The sequence below is a fragment of the Chlamydomonas reinhardtii genome, chromosome 1, assembly GCF_000002595.2.
Source record: "Chlamydomonas reinhardtii strain CC-503 cw92 mt+ chromosome 1, whole genome shotgun sequence".
NCBI lineage: Eukaryota > Viridiplantae > Chlorophyta > Chlorophyceae > Chlamydomonadales > Chlamydomonadaceae > Chlamydomonas > Chlamydomonas reinhardtii.
Genome location: NC_057004.1, coordinates 2,760,340 through 2,774,204, shown reverse-complemented (window position 1 = coordinate 2,774,204; position 13,865 = coordinate 2,760,340). Strand labels below are relative to the sequence as shown.

Here is a 13,865-nt window from a genome sequence, read left to right as displayed (position 1 = left end):
CGGTGGGCCCGCTGCCGCCGACCGCCGCCGCCGCCGTCACCTCGGCCGGCAGCGGCAAGCGGCAGAAGCGCGGCAAGAAGGCGCAGCGGCAGGGCGCGGTGGCGCCGGCGGCGCAGGTGGCGGTGGCGGTGGCGCCGGCGGCAGTGGAGGCAGCCGCAGCCAGGCCGCCGGCTCCGGACAAGGAACTGCTCGTGGCCGTGAGCATTACGGAGCTGCCGCCGGGGGCGTCGCCGCCGCCGGCGTCCGTTGCGATGGCCGCGGCGGTGCTGGCGCCGCCGCTGCCCGCGGTGGCCGCGGCTGCTGCTGCTCCGACGCCTGCCAGCGAGGGGGAGGCGGTGCAGCGGGCTCAGGACGAGGCCGCGGCGCCGCCACAGCTGGTGGCGGCAGCGGCCGCCGCCTTCGCGGCCCCCGCGGCGGATGTGCCGGCGGTCGCGCCTGTTATGGGTGAGGCGGAACTGGCGGCGGCGGCAGAGCCGATGGCAGCAGCAGCTACTGCTGCTCCTGAGGCCGAGATCATTGAAGCTGTGGTGCCGGCAGATGTGGAGGCCGACGCAGCGGCTGTGGAGGCGGCTGCGGAGGCGGAGGTGGCGGAGGCCGCAGCCGAGGTGGAGGCGGAGGCGCTGGAGGAGGCGCGGATCGAGGAGCAGCTTGACGCTTTGGGGGCCCGGGAGGTGGCGGCGGAGCAGGCCGCGGCGGAGGCGGCGTTTGAGGCGGAGGCGCGGGCGGCAGCAGAGGCAGCAGCAGTAACGGCTGAGGCTGAGGCGGCAGCAGTCCTGGCAGCTGAGGCCGAGGCAGCCGCAGCAGCAGCGGCGGAGGCGGCAGCGGCGGCTAAGGCCGAGGCTGCAGCAGCAGCAGCAGAGGTGGCAGCAGCGGCGGAGGCCAAGGCGGCAGCTGTAGCTGAGGCTGAGGCGGCAGCAGCAGCTGAGGCCAAGGCGGCAGCAGCGGCTGAGGCCGAGGCGGCAGCAGCAGCTCAGCCACCGGCAGCGACGGCAGTAGCAGCCGTGCCGGCGACGGCGGCGGTAGCAACTGACGGGACAGTCGCGGACGCGGTGGCTCACGACGTGGAGGCGCTCATGTCGGCGCTGGCGGCGGTAGAGGAGCACGATGTGGCGGCGCAGCTCTTCGCCGCCCCGCCGCCGTCGCCGGCCGAGGGTGTTGGAGCGCACGGCGCCGGGGACGCTGCCGGTGACGCTGCGGCTGCGGCCGCGGCGGCCGAGGTGCGGTCGCTGGCTGTGGAGCTAGCGGTTGCGGAGGCTGAGGCGGCGGTGGCGGCGCAGGCTGAGGCCGAGGCGGCGGCGGCAACCGCAGCCGCGGTGCTTGCAGTCGCGGAAGCTGAGGCGGAGGCAGCAGCGGCCGCGGCGGCGGCGGCGACGGCGGCGGCCGCCGCGGCGGAGGCGCTGGTTGAGGCGCAGGCCGCCGCTGCCGCCGCCGCCGCTGCAGAGGTTGCGACTGAGCAGCAACAGGCCGCGCCGTCCCTTCCATCCACCGCTCCGGCGACGCCTACAACTGCCACCTCCTCCACCGCAACCGACACCGCGTCCACCAGTGGCAGTAGTGGGAGCGGCAAGGCCGCCGCCGCCTCGGTGACAGGTGCGCTGTGGACCGTGGCGCGGGCGCTGTCAGATGCGGGCAAGTGGCTCAACGGCGGCCGGCAGAAGTGACGCAGCGGTGCACCCTCTTCCTGGCGGCGAACGCGGGAGGACTGCGTGTATGGGAAGGCGAGAAAGCGATCTGCGTGTGTGTTGGGGTGTGCGTGTGTGTGCCGGAGGTACTGAACGGAGCAAGAGGATGTGGCCCTTGCGGCTGTGCAACTCGGATACCGGTGCATAGAAACGTTTGTCGTCCGCGTTTCTTCTTCGTAGTTGAAGTTGGGGAGCGCTAGAAGCGAGTGCTCTCCTCATGAACTGGCACGGAAGGATTGGATTCGCCCTGAGAAGATTCCATTGAGTATGGGGGTGATCGTGCACGTGGCCATCGGACAGGTGCACATGACTGTTTGGGTGCAGCCGTGTGCATTGGCGCTGTAACAACGAATCAATTCCCGGTCCTCCGCACCCAAATGACTGTAGACGTCGGCCCACGACACTTATCAACCCCTACAAAGCTACCGGCACATTTCGGCGCTCAAGCCCGCGGGGCATCAGGGGACAACCGGACAAGTTGGGGCGGGTTTGCGCGTGAAGGCCCATCGTGTCAGTCCCACATTTCATCGCGCCCTACAATGATTGCATGTAACTAATTGTTTAATCCATTAATCTCTGCATGTGAAAGTTATCTATGAACATCACGCTGGGTCTGAGCGGACACTGCACTTGCGGTGCCAAACACACAGAACCAAATCCGTGAAATCTCGCAGGACACCAACCAGTATGAAACATAGTATGTGCGACTGTTTGTAAGCTATAGATCAAGAGCAGCCGCTCTGCGAAGCCGATCCCCGCCAATTCGCGAGATGGCCGAGTTCACGGAAGCGGAGAAGCGCGATGGCTTTGCGGTGCGCTACTCGCCCGGCAAGGGCCGGCATCTGGTGGCTGCTCGCGCCTTCGCGGCGGGGGAGGTGGTGCTGCAGCAGGAGCCCTACGCGGCAGTGCTGTCGGACGAGATGACCCCCGGTGGGCGCGTGCGTGGGGCGATTGGCTCTCCTGTTGCTTGGTGTGCGAGTTGATGCTTTGGACGTGCAGCCGTGCTTAGGCGTGAGCAGCTTGTGGGATTGGTGGGCAGGGATGGGGGTGGGGTGGCGGCGTGCGCAGGGGCGCGGCAGCAGGCGGCGCTGGGGTGCTGACTGCCTTGATGCCCGCCTTGTTCCCGACACGGTTACGCCCGTGCCGCGGGATGCTTCGCCCCCCTGGCGCTGCGGCGTGCTGCCTGGCTGTCGTTGGGTCGCTAGTGGGTTGGGCGCACCACAGACACCCGATGGGTGGCGGGAGGGCCAAGCGCAGCAGCAGCAGCAGCAGCAGCAGCAGCAGCAGCAGCAGCAGCAGCAGCAGCAGCAGCAGCAGCAGCAGCAAGGGGCGGCGGGGAGACTGTCGCGAGTCCGGGGGCACCTGGCGTCCGCCGGCGGGGTTGCAGGGTGCACTCCGCCACGCCACGCCAACCGGCCCAACCAACCACTTCTGAATCCCCGCACCAACCGCAACAACCTTCTACCTTGTTAGCCGTTTGGCCCCATGATGCTCGCTTCAAACCGCCCCACCCCCTGCCCCGCTCAACCCCCGCCCCGCCCCGCCCCACCCCACCCCACCCACCCTTCCCCTGCAGGCGTGTGCGATCATTGCTTCCGGCACTGCGCCCGCCCGCTGCGCTGCGGCCGCTCCCGCCTGGCGCGCTACTGCTGCCGCGCGCACCAGGCGGCGGCCTGGGGCCCGGGCGGCTACCGCGCCGAGTGCGAGGCGCTGGTGCGCTGCGCGCCGCGCGTGCCGCCGCCCACCGTGAGGCTGGCGGCGCGCGTGCTGTGGCGCCGGGCCAGGTGCGGGCCGTGGGGAGGGTTGTGTTGCGGGGTGGGGGAGGGGCGGGCTGTGTGTGCGGCGGGAAGGGGAGGGGAGGCGTTCACGGGGGGCGATGTGTGCGTGTGTGTGTGTGTGGGGGGGGGGGGGGGTTGCAAGGCTGTTTGGAAACGAGGTACAGGAACTGCTGAAGACGGCAGACGAAATCGTTAGCACATGAGCGGCCGTCCGGGCGGCCGCGCTCCAGCTCGTTGTCCCTCCGTGAAGCTGACAGTACCCCCTTTGCGGGCGTGTGTGTGTGTGTGTGTGTGTGTGTGTGTGTGTGTGTGTATAGACACCAGCCCAAACCAAACCAAACCCAATGCAATAGAGCGGGGGTAGCTGTTCATGAGAGACGGAGGGCGGCCGTGGAGAGTGGGGAAGAGGGGGGCGTTGGGGTCCGTGGGGGTCGCAGGTGCAGGTGGAAGGTTGTGGAGTGCCCTGGGCGCTCTGGCCTCTGGGTGTCTGGGTGGCTGGTGCGGCTGGCTGCGGGTCCTGGTGCCCCCGTGGGGAGGTGCCGGGGGCCGGGGGCCGGCCCAGGCGAGCAGCGCCGCACCGGCATGTGACGCAATTCCCTTCCCCCTACTTAGATCTTGGAATGAACTATCCCTTCCCCCTCACCCACACCTGCGTGCACCGCACAGGGATCTGGAGCATAAGAAACAGCAGCAGCAACAGCAGCAGTTCGGCACTGCCCCCGTCGCCACTGCCAGTCAACCGACCGCACCAGCACCAGCACCAGCAGCACCAGCACCAGCACCACCAACGGCTCACGCGCACCACGACCCGCCGCACGACTCGGACCACGAGGGGCTGTGGGCTCTGTGCAGCCACTGGGAGTCGCTGGACGCGCGGCGGCGGGGCATGTACGCGCAACTGGCGGTGGTGACCTGGTGGGTAGGGCGGGGGGGAGGAGGAGGGGGCAGGGGGCAGGGGGCAAGGGGAGGGAGGAGGGAGGAAGCAAGAGGGGGGATCTATCACGGAGTATTCATAACGCGCGCCTCCACACACATACGCGTGGCCGCGTCGCGTTGCAGACAGTGCCTCCCTGCGTGTTTCCTTCCTTCTCCTGTCCTCTGTGGCTCTGTCGTACGCAGGCAGTACATGTTCGGTACGCCCGACGGCCCCCTGCCGCCCGCGGACGGAGACGAGGCGGTGGCCGCCGCCAGCAGCAGTAGCACGGGTGCTGCCGCAGGTGCTGCTACTGCCGCCTGGCCTGGCTTTAAGGAGGTGGCGCAGCTGCTGGCGCGACTGGCGGTCAACTGCCACACGTGAGTGCGTGAATGTGACACACACACACACACACACGTTTTCCTTGTGCTCTTTAACACACACACACACACACACACACAACATCTTCTGTTGTTGGTGGTCACAGGTGCACGAGCATGCCCTGCTGCTTCCCCCCCCCAAACACACATTGCATACATACGGTAGTCTTTGCGCTTGTTTTGCCTTGTGCTCTTTAGCACCACGCGCATGCACGCACGCACGCACGCACACGCCTACAGGGTGTGTGATGAGGAGCTGCGGCCGCTGGGCACGGCGCTGTACCCGTCCGGCGCCTTGGCCAACCACAGCTGCAGACCCAGCACCGTGCAGGTGGGGAGGAGGAGGAGGGAGAGGAGGGTGGGGTGGGGGGGAGGAGGGGTGGGGATTGCAAGGTTCAAAACATTGGGAACAGGATACAAGCAGGGGACTTCAACTTGGCGTCCGGAGTGCGGTCCAGAGGGATGACACGCCCGGTTCCCCGGGGCTTTTGCGCTGGGCTGGGCGAGCTTCGATGGGCGCTCAGCGGGGTCCTGTACGGCTGATCTTGATCTTGAGTAAACCTGTACAGCTCATAATGATGAGTAAAACCGCTCATCCGGCTGGGCGGGCGACTCAACGCGCTGAGCCGGGCTCAGGCAGACCTCCTTCGCTCAGCCGAACCTCTCAGCAGCTGAGCCTCCCACTCAGCGACCGGACCTCGCTGCGAGTAGCCGACACAGCCCGTGTCATCCCTCTGTGTATGCTGTTTCGCGTCTGGACTTCTGTTTGGCCCACGTGCGCGGCAGTGCATCGCGGTGGCACTGTAGTGGAGCTTACTTGCGTCAGTGGCAGCACGCGCGTGTGGGACATTTCGCACGGCGGCACCGGAGAGGAGTGGCGGTGATGATCCCACATTGCGCAAGGGCTCTGACCTTCTCGCAAAAGCGTGTCGCGAGGGGGGCTCGCTGAAGCACACAACGCACCGAACTGAGCCACTCTCGCCGGTACCTGTCAGCACGCATAGACATGCACACATACCCATACGCACACACATGAACGCACATGAACGTTTTCCTTGTGCTCTTTAACACATGAACGCACACACACATATACACACTCGCCTACGCACCCCACACTCGCCTACGCACCGCCAGCACGCTCGCGCACCCCAACGAGTCGCCTGACATCCCACGTCCCACCACCCTCGCACCACCCTCGCACTTCCCCAATGCCCGCGTCCCACCAAACTGCCGCTGCGTGCCTCTCCCCTGGCCCCTTCCTGCCCCCCTCCTCCGCCCCTCCCTCCCTTCCCTCCTCCCCCCCAGGTGTTCCGCGGCCGCACGCTGCAGCTGCGCGCGCTGCGCCCGCTGGCGCCCGGCCAGGAGGTGACGCTGTGCTACCTGGAGCCGGCCGCCACCGCGCAGGAGCGGCGGGAGGCGCTGTGGGACAGCTACTGCTTCGACGTGGCGGCACCCGCAACCAGCGGCGGTGCTGGTGCTGGTGCTGGTGCCGGTGCCGGTGGTGCTGATGGTGCTGGTGCTACAGCCGCTGGCGCTACTGCTACTGCCGCTGGCGCGGAAACCGCTGAGGATGCTGCTGGGGCTGGGGCGACAGCAATGGAGGTGGAGGGAGAGGGGGCTGCCGCTGCCGCGCCCGGTCGGCCGGCGGGTATGGCGGCAACGCCGTTCTGTGCGGCTGCGGCGGCTGAGTGCCTGCGGCCGCCGCCGGCCCTCACGCTGGACCTGATGCCGGGCGCCCGACTGCTCGTGTACGGCCCCAACACATCCACCACCACAACCAACACAACCACCAGCATTGACACCAACAGCACCACAACCACCAATACCATCACTAGCAGCACCAACAGCATCACCACAACCACCACCAACAGCACTAGCAGCAACGGCGCCGGCGAGGGCACGGGGCCGGCGGCTCACTGGAGCGGTCGGCCGCCGTGGCCGGAGGATGAGGGCGTGGACACGGAACTCACACGGGTCGTGTGGGCGCCCGCGGCGGCGGCGGAGGCGGAGGCGGAGGCGGCGGTGCCGGTGGCGGTGGCGGGCGGGCTGCTCGCGAGGCTGGTTCCAAAGCGACCGAATGAGCCGGAAGAGGAAGAGGAGGAGGAAGAGGAGGAAGGAGAGGAGGAGGGGGAGGGTGGGGAGGGCGGGGCAGGGCGGGGGCAACAGCAGGGGCTAGGGTCTGTAGGTGAGGAGGAAGAGGAGGGCGCAGGCGCGGGGGCAGGATTGGGGCCGGGGGCTGCGGCGGGGCGCGGGCATGCAAGCGCGCCGGGGCGCCGGCCGCCGCCGCTGCAGATGCCAGCGAAGCCCGGGGGAGGCGCAGGCGGCGGCGGCGGTAGCGGAGGCGGCGGAGGCGGCAGGCGCGAGCAGCCGCCGCGCATTGAGGTACTCGCCTGGGGACCCTGGGTGTCGCAACTCCTGGCAGCGGCGGCAGCAGCTGGCGCCGGGAATGCAGCTACAGCTACAGCTACAGCTGCTGCTACAGCCGCGGCCTCGGCGGCGGGTGCTGCTACTGCTGCCGCCGGGTCCGGCCCTGTGCCCAGTCATGCCGCGGTTGCGGGGCTGCTGCGGCGGTGCGTGGCGGCGCTGCAGATGTCGGCGTGTGCGGCGGAGTTTGCTGGCGAGAAGCGCTTTGGCAACGTGAGACATGCGTCGTGCGGGGGCGGTGCGGGGCGGGTGTGTGGCCAAGTTGGACACGGCGTGTCTGGGTGTGCTGAATATTCTGGGTGGGGGTTGGGATGGCTCTGCTGTGGCGTGTGCCGGCACGACGGCGGCGCCGCGTGGCGCACCTCCGCAACCCACGTGGCTGACATGAGGAGCCTACGGTTGCACGCATGCATACCGTATACACGAACCGCATCGCACACACGTTCATGCACGTTTTGCGTTTCCGATTTCCTCATATACTCTAACACATCTAATCTTACTGCCCCCCTCCTCTTCTCATGCTCTCTGCACCAACCGCACGCAGGCTGTGGAGTTGCTGGTGGGTGCCCTCGACACACTAGCGCAGCCCGACTCGCCGGAGAATCATTCACGCCAGCCGCCCAAGCCAGCAATAACGGCAACAGAGGCGGCGTCGGGGCCTGGGGCGGCGGCGACGGACAGTGCTGTTGGCCCCGGCGGCGGCGGCGGCGGTCTGGTGCTTGGTCCACACCACCTGCTCACAGCCCGACTGCGGGCGCAGCTGCTCAAAGCTGCCATTGACTGTGCCAGTAGCGGCGGTGGCGGCGGCGGCGGCCGCAGCGCCGGCGACTGCATGGATGTAGACGGCAGTGGCGGCGGCGGCGGCGGCGCCGCGGGGGAGGAGGACGAGGGGGCCGGGGTGCAGCGGATGTGGCAGTTGGCTCTCGGCACGGCTCGGGACCTGGTGCCGCACTACCAACTCGTGTACGGAGCCGTGATGGCGGCGCCAGGCTGTAGCGGTTACAGTGGCAGTAGCAGTGGCAGTGGCAGTAGCAGTAGCAGCACCGCCTGGCCGGGGCTGTCGCTGCATTTCGCCACAGTGGCAAAGCTGGAGTCGCTGTTGGGCCGGCCGCGGCGGGCGCTGGCGGCGGCGGCGGCGGCCATGGCTGGGCTGCGCCTCACGCATCCGGTCGGAGCGGCAAGTGGCGGCGGCGGCAGCGGCGGGGATGGCGGCGAGGCGGCGGCGGTGGGTGAGAGTGTGACGGCGCAGGTGCTGCGGGTGGCGCGGGAGGCGGAGGCCGAGATGGCGATGCGGCAGCAGCAGCAGCGGCAGCGGCGGGTCATGGCGGGGGCAGCGGGCGGGCAGCAGGATGAGCAGGAGGAGGAGGACTGAGGAGGACTGAGGAGGACTGGCCAGGGCAAGGCGTGCAGCGCTGCCCTAGCTCACTTGGCAGCTTCAGCCTGCTGGGTGATACAAAGCAAACGAGCATCATGGGTGGTGGGCTGGATGGAGAAGCAAGACACGGGCCGTAAGGAGGAGGGTTGCTGGGGTGGGGAGGTGTAGGATCACGTGTGCCGCTGTTCGGTATGGGGTTCGGGACTGGAGGAGGGTGCGGGAAGTAGGATGGTAGAGCGGCGGCGGGGGCACGGTGTGAAGGACACACAGACACGGTGACACGCTGTTGATGCTGCGGCACACGCTGCGGTTGCGGCTGGGCGGGCTGAGCCATTGTACGGAAGTTGGCTGGGGGCGGGCTAGGCGCCTCTGCTGCCCATGCATACGGGTGGACGGCCGAATGGCCGATCAAGTCGTGCATGTGCGTGTGTGTGTTACATCATCGCAACGGATATGCAGAATTGCAGATCTGGTTTCGAGGCCCCATGCAATCGCACCCCGCCACCGACTCATGCAAGTCATAACTCAACCGCGGCGCGGCACGGCGGCAGGCCGGCCCGACGCACCCCGCCGGCAGCCCGCCCTCACGCAACCACCTTATTCCCAGGCGTCCCAGCCAACTCGCACTCTCGCCTGTCCCGCCCTATTCCGGTTTGGCAGACGGCGCCTTTCGTGTGTCGTCCCTCGGTAACAGCTAAACAGCGCCATACCGACACCACAAGCAGCACTGCCGCCGCCGTTTGCACCGCCGCCACCGTGGCGCCAGCTCCATGCCCGCAACCGTACATCTCGTGCTAGGAAGGTTATAAAGGAAGATTGAGAGGACAGAAGAGATTCCCCTCCGCAGGCCCATTAAACATCCGCCCTCAAGCCGCCAAGAATGTGTGCCCGTGCCACCACCAACACGGCACTCCACCACCTAAAAGATGAGCCGATCCCCGCAAGGGCAAAAAGATACGAGTAAGACTGGACATGGTTATGTTGCTACAGGCAGCAGAGACTTTCGCTCTAAAGCACCCCAGAATTGATTTAAATGAAAGCGTTTGCATTATCGCCGCTTTATCCCACAACATCGGTGGTCTTTGTTCGTCCCGCAGCCCTGTAAAGTGGAAGCTCGGACCACATGCAACTATTGGAAACACAAAACTGCCCGTGCCACACATGCGCCTCTCGTACGCACGTGGGGCTCCGGGCTCCCACCCCCAAAGAATGGTCAACTAACCGCGCCGCCAGCCCAAACTGTGGCTGACGCATACAGTCAGGTGCGGATCCCATATTCATGGAATCACCACCCGCCGTACGCGTCTCGCTTCGCCACCACCATACCCCATGTGCACCCACTCGCTAGGCCGACACAGCACATAGCATGCGCGCGTGGGCGTTAACAATATAAGGAATGACAAATCAGTGTGTGTAGTTTGATCACTGTCTCACGCCAAGCCTAGCACCTAGCCAGCGCCAGTCGTGCATCGTAGACACGCCGTGGCTACCCGACTTCCCACATTCAGCAGCGCTTGGTATGCCCGTCTCATGAGCGTGCTATCCTTGGGCAACCCTTTGCAAAGTACAGCGCACACACACAAAAACTGGCGCTGCGCGCCTTCGCCCTCAGCACAATTAACACAACCATCAAGAGTATGCACAATACCCTTGCTGTCTCCAGAGTTGTACTTTGACTGCCGTACCTACGCAACTATCCAAGATTCAAACCCACTCCAACCCATCTGTCGACGACTGGCGGGATTAGGCGGGATTCAGTTTCCTGCAAGCGCGCATCAAGCGTCTGCTTGCGGCACTGTGGCCACTTGTTCAGCTGCTGTCGCCAGCAGCTCGCAGCAAAGCAAGCTTCTGCCAGCGGCCTGCACACATACCTGGTTGCACAACCGCTGCGTGGATCTGCATAGCTACACAGCTACTAGTGTTTTTATTGGTCCTCGCACGTTGGCCCTTCAGGCGTCATGCATATCGCCATGACCACCGTTCACTTGCAAGCGACGGCCGCACACGCTCACCAAATCGCTCCCACCAAGTGCCTGCATACCGGCACCTCAATCGGTTCACAAGCTCTTGCACGCATATAACCACCTCGCATTGAGAGAGCCCTCAGCACAAGCCCGGCGGAAGCCGCCGGCAGTAATCAGACCACTACGCCGTCTAGTAACGGCGGCGTACGTGGCAGGACCCGAAGTAACAATCTAACGTCTGCAGTAATCAGCGGCCCGAATGCCATGTTCATACAGTCGGAGTTTGAGCCATGTCACACATCGTCGCAGCGCCAGCTCAAAACGTACTGCTCTGCAATTCGGGCCGCTGATTAGGGGGTTAAGGTTATGTGTAATCTCGTTCGTTGTTGGTTGTATGATGTCCCGCCCTCCGCATCGGGAGCATCGCTTCCTTTAAGGTCCACGAATCCGCGTCAGCCAGATTGCTCAAGCGTCCTTCTTGCTGCAAAGCTCGCCCCCGGCCGCCAGGACCGTGCCAGCCACCACGCCGGCCGACCGGCCGCCGGCCGACGCCGCGCCAGGCCTGCTGCGCGGCACAGAGCCGCTGCCGCGCGGGCTGCAGGACCCGGCGGCGGCGCCGGCAGCAGCGCCACCCGACTGGTCACACACGTCGTCACCCGCCGCCCAGCAACACGCCGCCTCGTGCCGCTCAAAGCCCCTGCTGCTCGCGCCGCCGCCGCCTGCTGCGAAGTCGACCCGCATGGCCTCCGCCGCCTCTGCCTCCTCCGCCGCCGCCTCCGCCGCCGCCGACGGGATGGGCAAAAGCAAGGGGCTGCCGGTGCCAGTGCAGCAGCGCACACGCGGCTGGAAAGCCGCAGCGCCTCCGGGGGCGTAGCCGCGAGTGTGGCCGTGGCGGTGCGGGTGCTGGTGGTGGTGCTGCTGACGCTCGGCCCCGAGCGCCCCCGCCTCGCCCTCACGCATCCCGGCAGCCGCCGCTGCAGCGGCGGCGGCGGCGGCGGGCTCGTGCCACCTGGGCGCCGCCAGTGGGCTCATGGGCACGGGGTGCTCGGCGGTGGTCCACGCCACCAAGTCGGTCAGGTAACCCGTGACGCTGTTGGTGAAGGAGGATGCCAGGCGCATAAGACCGGAGCTCAGAGGCTCAACAGGCGCGGAGGCGGCGCCGCCGCCGCCGCCGCAGGCGGCGTGAGGCCGGCCGGCGCCTCCGGCGCCGGCACGGCCGCCGCTGGCGGTCGTGGCGAGGAAGGGGGAGCAGCCCAGCAGCATCCCGGACGGCGGCGCGTCCAGGCCGTGGTACGAGTGGCGCCGCGTGTTGCCGGACGGCGGGAGCGGCGGCAGTGACGCCGAACTGTGGTGGTGGTGATGGTGATGGCCGTACTTGCGAGCGGCGGCGGCGGCGGCGTCGCAGCCGTCGTGGCAAAGGTCGGCGCCGGTGTGGCAGCTGCGGCGCCGGCGGTCGCCGACGGGGCACGGCGGCAGGCTCTGCATCTGGTGCTGGTGGTTGCTGTGGGCGTGGCTGTCCTGGAAGTGGTGGCTGCTGAATGGGTGCGGCTGCTCGTGGCAGCAGGCGCAGTGCTGGGGTTGCGGGAGAGGCGAGCTGTTGCTAGGCCAGGCGGGGGCAGGGGCCACGGGACAGGGCATCTCAATCTCCTGCACGGCGGTCAAGGTCAAGAGGCATGTGAGGTGAGGTTTTCTGAGGCTGTGGGCGACTCGTACGGTGCGGTGGGAATTTGGCCTACGGTATCGACCGCCCGGAACTGCACCAGCTGGAGGTGTCACACTGATACGAGCGTACAGTCTGGCACGTATTAAAGCTTTAAGGATACATTACAAGTGCAAAACCGGGCTGTTGCACCCGGGCTGCCACCCGCCGGCTCCTCTGCGGCTGCGGCTGGCATCCCTCGGAACACCAGCCATCCCAGTGCGAAGAAGTACTAGCTTACCAGGCCTTCCCCCAAGGCCCACGCGCCAGGCAGGAGAAGTATCATCTGTCAAGCGCAATGTTGGCGGCAGGTGTAAGTAAGGTTAAGCCGGCCCTGACAAGATATGAACCTGGCGTGACATCTTACGTCACAAAGCACGCGGACTGGGCAATACCTGTGCCTGCGTAATTGTATCGGAGCATCTTGAGTCCAGATATTGATGCTCATAGCCCGACAACAGCTGCTGCTCTGAACGCGTCATGTCGACCAACGGCGCACCGCTGCCCCGGCTCGAGCGACCTCCCGCACAGGTGATGTTGGTCTTGTATGAGTGTATCAGCGCTGCAAATGGCCGTGTTCCCTGGTTTTAAAGCGCTGTTGCTCGCCGCTGAGAAGAAGGCCACTCGCTGGTGCAGCGTCGTTGCCGCAGAATGGTAGATGTCTATAACCAGTGTTGTTCCAATGGACTTAATAGATATCAATCGCAAGCGAGGGCTGGGGCGCCCGAGCTCGTGAAGCGCACTGCCCAAGAGAAAGCTCTCAACTGAGCCTGCCCACTGTTGCTAGGGGTATAAATGAATGAGTCTGCAAGTGGTAGCCTACCGGTTTGGGGTCAGAGCTGCCACGAAATGAAGGTATTGATGGTTTCAGTCGAGCGAGTGATACAGGTCCGACTCATGCGCGTCGAGAAGGGTACTTAAATTCTGGATGTGCTCAAGAGACTATGATAACATGTTTGCGTGCATAATGACGGCATCCAGGATACATACCAAGCCGCCCGGATGAAAAATCGCGGTGTCACAGTCTTCTCACCTCATCCCACGCCATCGTCACTTTCTGACTCATGAATGGACCATTACAGGAAATCAGGAGTTTCTGTCACCGAAAATAAGCCGCTGTCCAAGGTGTACGCGTCGACCGTCGGCCAGGTCACATCCGCACTACAGACACCGACGAACGGCTCTCGCTCACAAGAACTGCAGCAGGTCGGGAACTGTGGCACAATCCAAGATCTGAGCATCCATCTCAGTAGCGAATGACACGAATAGGCTGGAGGAACTAGAAGTAGTCCAGGGCGTGACGCCCACTCGTGTACGACAGCGGTGTATAGGGGAGCGAGGTAAGGTTGTGCGATGGGACAGTGTTAAGGCAGGTTGGTGAAGTCTCGTAGGGTGCAGCTGATTCCCAGACCCCAGCAGATGGCAAACAAATTGTAACGGCAGGGCAGGAGTGCGCGGCTGGTCGAACGCCGGAGTTACGGTACCGACTGCGAGATAAGGATGCGGATGTTACAGAGGGGACAGTCCCAGACCCAAACATTCAGCAACCATTTTGCAACGTCAAGGCATGAGCGCGTGGCTGATGGAACGCCGGAGTTTCTGTACCGAGGCATCGCTGGCTTGCTGGCAGGCTGGTAGTGTGCTGACGCA

General features: G+C 65.7%; 3 protein-coding genes across 3 annotated transcripts; 2 read left to right on the top strand and 1 right to left on the bottom strand.

The window, feature by feature from the left end:
• The first annotated feature begins 32 nt into the window (after positions 1 to 32).
• On the top strand, positions 33 to 2,039 carry CHLRE_01g016500v5 (uncharacterized protein). Its single transcript, XM_043058400.1, has one exon. It carries the CDS (start codon positions 252 to 254, stop codon positions 1,659 to 1,661), a length of 1,410 nt encoding a protein of 469 aa, XP_042928314.1. The 5' UTR covers positions 33 to 251; the 3' UTR covers positions 1,662 to 2,039.
• A 243-nt stretch (positions 2,040 to 2,282) lies between these two features.
• On the top strand, positions 2,283 to 8,968 carry CHLRE_01g016450v5 (uncharacterized protein). The gene is made up of 7 exons (XM_043058399.1): positions 2,283 to 2,612; positions 3,259 to 3,466; positions 4,127 to 4,375; positions 4,580 to 4,753; positions 4,994 to 5,084; positions 6,059 to 7,390; positions 7,722 to 8,968. The coding sequence occupies exons 1-7, from the start codon at positions 2,453 to 2,455 to the stop codon at positions 8,547 to 8,549; spliced, it is 3,042 nt and encodes a 1,013-aa protein (XP_042928313.1). The 5' UTR covers positions 2,283 to 2,452; the 3' UTR covers positions 8,550 to 8,968.
• A 6-nt stretch (positions 8,969 to 8,974) lies between these two features.
• Positions 8,975 to 13,132, bottom strand: CHLRE_01g016400v5 (uncharacterized protein). The gene is made up of 3 exons (XM_043058398.1): positions 12,611 to 13,132; positions 12,457 to 12,501; positions 8,975 to 12,163 (listed from the first exon to the last, which is right to left on the bottom strand). The coding sequence occupies exons 1-3, from the start codon at positions 12,695 to 12,697 to the stop codon at positions 10,982 to 10,984; spliced, it is 1,314 nt and encodes a 437-aa protein (XP_042928312.1). The 5' UTR covers positions 12,698 to 13,132; the 3' UTR covers positions 8,975 to 10,981.
• Between the last annotated feature and the right edge of the window lie 733 nt (positions 13,133 to 13,865).